Genomic DNA, 6,756 nt, shown 5'->3' with positions numbered 1-6,756 from the left:
AAAAAAAAAAAAAAAGAGTTGAGAAAAAATTGCCAAGAGTGTTAAGGGCCAGTCTGAGATGATAGGAAAACCAACTTTCTTCCAAAGTTCAAAAGGAGTAACAAATGGAATGCATATTGGATTCACAAAGGTGACCTTGTAGAGGGTTTTAGTGGAGCTGTGGACACAGTACCAGATTGCGATAGATTGAGGAATGGGAGATGAAGGGTGGAGACTGCTGTTACAGGAATATTTTCAGGCTGATTGGCCAAGAATGGAGAGCCTTATGGTCATAATAATTGAGGGGGTTTTGTTGGTTGTTTTTTTTTTTTGACAGAACCGGGGATTGAACTCAGACCCTTGCGCTTGCCTGGGAAGCGCTTATTCCACTGAGCCATCTCCCTGGCCCTTTACTCTTCAGGTATGGGTTTTTTTTTTTTTGAGGAACCAGGGATTGAACTCAGGCCTTTGCGCTTGCCAGGGAAGTGCTTATTCCACTGAGCCATCTCTCTGGCCCCAGTATTTTTAAATCTATTTTCTCTATGTAGCCCGGGCTGGCCTTGAATTGACTGTTTAGCCTATGCTGTCCTTGAAGTCCCAGCAATCCTTCTGCCTCAGCCTTCCCAGCGCTGGGATGACAGGTATGCATCACCACACCAGGCTGTTTCTGTTTGTTTATTTCTATGCTAACAGAAGAGTGGGAAGAAAATACAGATACATACAAAATTAAAAAGTGGACTGAAAGGCATGGGATGGAACCTTGTCTACAGAAATCAAAATTGTTCTTCAAACAGGAGGGGTCTACCTCTATTTTATACCTGGATGGAAGGAGGAAAGGATTGGCTGGTTTGGGAGCTTCCTGTTGGGTAGTTCTCTCTGATAGTTTCTTCTTGAAGTTGGAGAACAGGGCATGAGGAAGGAGTTCCTTGAATGCATAAATGAAGTTTTCCCCAGACAAAGTCAAGGCTTTAGCAGCAGGACGGAAGTGTTTTGTATTTGAGGCCAGAGCATGGTGGGAAGCTGGTAGAGGCTGAAATGTTAACGTTAGAGGTTGAGGCTAAGAGGAAGTGTGATTTTCCTCTAAACGTGTACTTTACTGTATTTGGCCCACAAAACAAGAGTTTTTTTCCAGAACCTGATGCTGGGGTTTTGACATAGGCTCCCTCTTTCATGTCTAATCCTTCTGCCTGCCACAGCCTACGGTTTACTTCTAAGGCCTTGGGACTCCTTGTCCTCGCGGAGGACCAGCTGGAAGCCATTTTGATTATGTTCCACCACAGAAGGAGGACAATACAGCCCCGCCCAAAGCCAGGCGCGCCCCCGCGACAGGCCGAGTGCGCGTGTCCGCGCATCTTCCCGCCGGCCTGGCGGGCGACTGGCCCTGGCGTCGGCGTCGCGGGGCGGGAGGTGGGTGGGGGGTTGGGGTGGTTATGTAAGCGTTGCGCGCTCCCGCGAGGCGGCAACCAATAGGAGGTCCCGCCAGCTCGTGCTCGCGCACGTAGGGTGGGGGGGATGGAGCGCACGACGTGCGCGCGCCCTCTCCCCTCAGCCACCGCTGCTGCCTCCTTCTGCCGCTCCTGGTGCTGCTTGTGTGCTCGTTCGGTGCGGACCTGGTACCTCTTTTGTGAAGCGGCAGCTAAGAAGACTCGGGCGTTCGCTATGGCCGACGAAAAGCCCAAGGTGAGCTTCTGTGCCGCCTCCTCGCCTCAGCGCACGGCAGGGAACGGCGGAGCTGGGGTCCGGCCCGAGCCCGCCCCGGACTCCCCGCGCCTTCTCGGGCCCCCTACGGGGCCGGCCGCGGCTCAGGCCCGGGCGCTCCGCGCCATTTTCCTCCCTCCCTCTCTTCCTCCCGCGTCGGAGAAGGCCAGCCGCCCCCCCCCGCCCCCGGAACCTCCGAGTGCGCGCGACGCGAGGCGGGCGGCGGATCGCGGGCTCCCGCGGGCCCACCGGCTTCGCGCGGGCACCTTTGCCGGCCGCCGGCGCGCGGAAGAAGGGCGTTGGGCGCGCGGTTTGCGGGCTCCGAGACTGCACGGCGTCGGCTGTGGCGGGAGTCCCCTCGGCCCGGGGCTTCCCCGCCGGGTGGGAGCCGAGGCGGCCCGCGAAGGCTCGCTGGGAATCAATGGGCTGCTGCGCGGCTGCGAGGCGGATGCCCATGGGCAGTCAGGCTCGGGGCTTGGGGATTCCCGGGGAGTGGTCCCACTTTTAGGGCCCCGGGGACCCAGAGGGGAAAGGGCAGCGGCCCTTCCCCAGGTGGTAGTGCCCCCTGAACCGGAGGGCACCATGTGGTTTCAAGAAGTTGGAGGCTGAGATGCGAGCACATAGACTTGGGGCAGAACTTCTGAGCGCGATTATTGAGGTACCAGGAAGCTTCCCATGAGGATGGGGACACGCGTTTAAGGGGCAAAGGGGACTTGCTGCGTTGGGTTGCTTTGACACCTCCTCTACTTTCTGAAGTGAAGTAGGGGCTGCAGAATTCCTTCCACATCTGATTTTGTTGAACTTCGGGTTAAGTTGAAATCTACAAGGAGGAAAACTGCATTTGACAACAAAGGGGAGGGATATGAGAGCGCTTAACTAAACGTAAACGAAAAAGAAGTTGCTAATAGAATCGAACATAAATCGAGCTTCTCGGTTGTTAATGATGTTCTACAGAGGATCAGGTTATATGTCTCTCTCTTTTTTTTAATAATGTGTAGACTGAATTTGTTATTGGGATGAGTTTGGTAACTTTTTTTTTTTTTTTTTTTTTTTTTGTGGAACCGGGGGTTGAACTCAGGCCCTAGCGCTTGCCAGACAAGCACTTATTCTACTGAGCTATCTCCCTGGCCCGGAGTTTGGTAACTTTTAACAAGAGTCTTGTAATGAATTGTGGATTGCAAGTTCTTTTTTGCTCATCTTTTATACTGTCCCAGCAGTTGTACTTCAACTGCTTCTCAAAGACATTTTTATCTGTTAAGGAGGATGTATTGTTGGTGACAGAAAATACTCCCTTTTAGAAAATTCGGTTTCAAGATAACGATGTAATAGATTGGGACCTATCGCTTAAAATCTGAGTGTTGGGAGTAGGTTTTTCTGTTTCTGTGTCAGCTATCTAGTGGTGTTACCAGATTTCTGGTCGGAGACTGACTTCAGTGGCTGAAAACAGCTGTGTGCTGTTTTATCATACAGAATGAAACCTGTTGATTTGTGCATCAGTTTAGGCTGCTGTTGCTTTAAAAGATGTCTGGTTTTTACATTTTCCGAATTACACTTTTATTTTTCTTTCAACAGGAAGGAGTCAAGACTGAGAACAACGATCACATTAATTTGAAGGTGGCGGGGCAGGATGGTTCTGTGGTGCAGTTTAAGATTAAGAGGCATACACCACTTAGTAAACTAATGAAAGCCTATTGTGAACGACAGGTGAGGAATTGATATATGCAATTTAATAGATTTTAAAAAGTTTCCTTGCGACTAGGACCTATAGGAGCATAATATTACAGTGACTATCTTTGGTAGGATGAATATGCGTGTATGTACTTGGTATATCCGTATTTATTGTGTACTTGATGTATTGATTCCTCATGAAAATGCTTAGAATAGTTTGGTTAGTATTATTTATGATTATGCTCTACTAGAAATTATCACAGTTTAGTCACAGATTTGTTTAGTTCCCAAGGGAATGTAATCTTTTGTCTGAAGTAAATATTTTTGGTACTGGGAATCAAACTCAGAACCTTGAGCTTGCCAGGCAGGCGCTGTGCCACTGAGCTATATCCCTGGCCCTGAAGTGAGTGAACTTGCTGAATTTTTCTTAGGCCTTTTTTCTTTTTTTGGGGGGGTGGGAGGAGAGGATCTTTGAGGCAGGGTTCTACTATGCAGTTCAGGATAGCCCTGTGATCCTCTTTCCTCAACCTCCTAAGTGCTGACATTACAGGTATGCACTGCCACACCTGACTATTTATTTATTTTACTTTTATTCATTTTACTTTTATTCATTCGTTTATTTTACTTTTATTCATTTCATTTATTTATTTATTTTTGGTGGGACTGGGGATTGAACTCAGGCCCTTGCGCTTAACAGGGAATCGCTTATTCTGCTGAGCCATCTCCCTGGCCCCACTTTTATTCATTTTAATTAGTTGGCTCATTTTTTAAATTGATTGATGATTGATTTGAAACAGGGTCTTACACTGTAGTCCAGCCAGGGCATTAAACGCAGGCTGGCCTTGAAGAATTGGTGGCAATCTGATTGTCCTGTTTCAGCCTCTCCAGTGTTGGGATTACAGGCATGCACCACCGTGCCTCACATTCTTTTTGAGGGGGCTGTTGAGAAAGGGTCTTGTTGTGTCCAGGGTAGCTTTGAACTTAATTGTGTGGCTCAGGCTGGCCTGAAACTCTTGGCCGTTCAGTGTCAGTGTCTCAAGTGCTGTGATTAGGGACCTTCATCATTGTACCCGTTTTAAAAAATTTGGGGGTCTTGGAGAGATAGCAGCATAAGCACCTCTGTAGCAAGCCCAAGATCCTGAGTTTGATCCCCAGTACTGGTGAAAAAAATTAATATTTTTTGATACCAGGAATGGAACTCAGGACCTCACACTTGCCAGGCAGCCACTGTGCTGCTGAGCTATATCCCTGGCCCTTACGTATTTATTTTTAAACACTGGGTGTGGTGGCGCAGGCCTATACACAGTATTTGTTTGGCTGAGGGACGATTGCAAGTTCAAGGCCAGTCTGGGTAACTTAGCCAGATCTTGTTTCAGAGTGAAATGAAAAGAGTTGGGAATGTAAGCTCTGTGGTAGAGCACCTGCCTGCCATGCACTGGGCCCTGGTTTTGATCCCTAATAGCATGAAAAACTTTGTTGTTTTGTGTAGGGAGAGGGCCTCATGGTGCAGTCCAGACTGCACTAACCTTCAATTCCTTTTTTTTGTGGTGCTGGGGATTGAATTTAGGACCTGACACTTGTCAGGCAGGCACTTATGCCACTGAGCTATCTCCCAGCCCCTGGCCTTCAATCCATTTACTGCCCTCTTGAGTTCTGGGATTACAAATATGGGCCAGTACACCTGCATTTTATAATTGTTTTTTTGTTTTGTTTTATTTTGTTTGTTTTTGTGGAACCGGGGATTGAACTCAGGCTCTTGCACTTGCTAGGCAAGCGATTATTCAACTGAGCCATCTCCCCGGCCCCTTTATAATTGTTTTTATTTGTGGTACTGGGGATCAAACCCCATCTCACATTGACCAGTCATACATTTTGCTGCTGAGCTGTGCAACTCTCAATTCCAAAACCCAGGAAATTTTTTTTTTTTTTTTTTTGTGGAACTGAGGATTGAACTCAGGTCCTTGCACTTGCCAGGGAAGCGCTTATTCTACTGAGCCATCTCCCCAGCCCCAGAAATTTGTAATTTTGAGCCAAGCATGAACTTTGTATTAAGGCTATATTTATATTTTATTCAGAAAAGCACTGTAGACATTAAGAAAAGGAAATACAAAAACTCTCTTTTTTGCTTTCTATGTATTGGGGATTGAATTGAGGGCCTTTGTAATTTTCCTGCCCCAGTGTCATGGTTCTGGGATTAATGGTATCCCCCCTCATGATCAGCTGTGCCACTCCTTCCCATCCTAGTTGAACCTGTCCATTCATTTATTTATGGAACTGGGGGTAATACTCAGCTTAGTCCCCATTCTTATTATTTTGAGGCATGGTCTTGATAAAAAGTTGCCAGGAGCTGACCTCGTCTCAAATTAGGGGATAGAGTGGGGCATGGATATAGCAAAGTGGCATAAGCACCTGCCTGGCAAGTGCAAGATCCCTAGTTTGATCCCTGGTACTGTAAAGACAAAAACAAGAAACTTACTGGGTATACTTGATTTGCCTGAGGAAACAAGTACTGGTTGTCCATAAAGCATAAAACTCTTTTGGTAAGTAAATACGGAGATCTGATCCAGGAAGAATAGGAAAAATACTTTATTTTGTCCTTAATTTGAGAGTAACCTGAGAGTTCAGAGCAAGGTGTGTGTGTGTGTGTGTGTGTGTGTGTGTGTAATTGTAAAGTTGTTATTTTATTTTATTTTATTTTTGGCGGAACTGGGGATTGAACTCAGATCCTTGTGTTTCCCAGTCAAGCGCTTATCCTACTGAGGCATCTCCCAGACCCCAAAGTTGTTTTTTAAATATTGGGTGTTAAACCTAGGGCTTCAGTGCATTATTTCTTAATTGTACCTCCAGCCCATTCCTTTTCTTTTTGGGGGTGGGAGATGGGATCTTGCTATGCAGTCCTGGCTTCCTTGAAATACCTATGTTATCCAGGCTGGGCTGGAACTCAAAAGTGATTCCTGAATGCTGGGATTACAGGAATGGGCTATGCCTGGCAAGGCCCTGTTTTGAAATAAATTGGAGGAGAGCTGAAGCCTGACCTGGTGCACATACCTGTAATCTCATCACTTGGGAATCAGCTGCAAGTTTCAGGCCAGCGTGGGCTATATAGCATGATGGGGGGGTGGGTAGCTTGCTAAATTGCCCATGCTGGCCTGGCCTCAGATTTGCTATTACTCTGCTTCAGTCTCCTGAGTAACTGAGCTTATTGGCATTTGCTTTATAAAGTTTTTTTTTTTTTTTTTTTTTTTTTTCTTTTAAGGAGGGTAGACATAGGAGTGTTAATTAATTTGGGCTGGTTGCTTACTCCTTAAAAGTAGGTACAGGGGCTGGTGAGATGGCTCAGTGGTCTAAAGCACCTACTTAGAACAAGCTTAGCAAAGCACAGGGACTGCGGTTCAATCCCCCAGCACCACA

At 47.0% G+C, this 6,756-nt stretch overlaps 1 protein-coding gene across 1 annotated transcript in view; it reads left to right on the top strand.

Moving 5' to 3' along the window:
• Window positions 1–1,476: 1,476 nt before the first annotated feature.
• Sumo2 (small ubiquitin-like modifier 2) overlaps window positions 1,477–6,756 on the top strand; it is a 13,773-nt gene continuing 8,493 nt past the window's right edge. Inside the window, exons 1-2 of the mRNA XM_004630201.2 lie at window positions 1,477–1,659; window positions 3,250–3,381. Coding sequence (XP_004630258.2) covers window positions 1,492–1,659; window positions 3,250–3,381 — 300 coding nt within the window. The 5' untranslated portion in view covers window positions 1,477–1,491. The remainder of the gene's footprint in view (window positions 1,660–3,249; window positions 3,382–6,756) is intronic.

This window comes from Octodon degus, unplaced genomic scaffold (assembly GCF_000260255.1).
Source record: "Octodon degus isolate 3935 unplaced genomic scaffold, OctDeg1.0 scaffold00033, whole genome shotgun sequence".
In the NCBI taxonomy this organism is placed as follows: Eukaryota; Metazoa; Chordata; class Mammalia; order Rodentia; family Octodontidae; genus Octodon; species Octodon degus.
The sequence above is the reverse complement of the archived record's forward strand: the minus strand, read 5'-3'. Positions and strand labels throughout refer to the sequence as shown.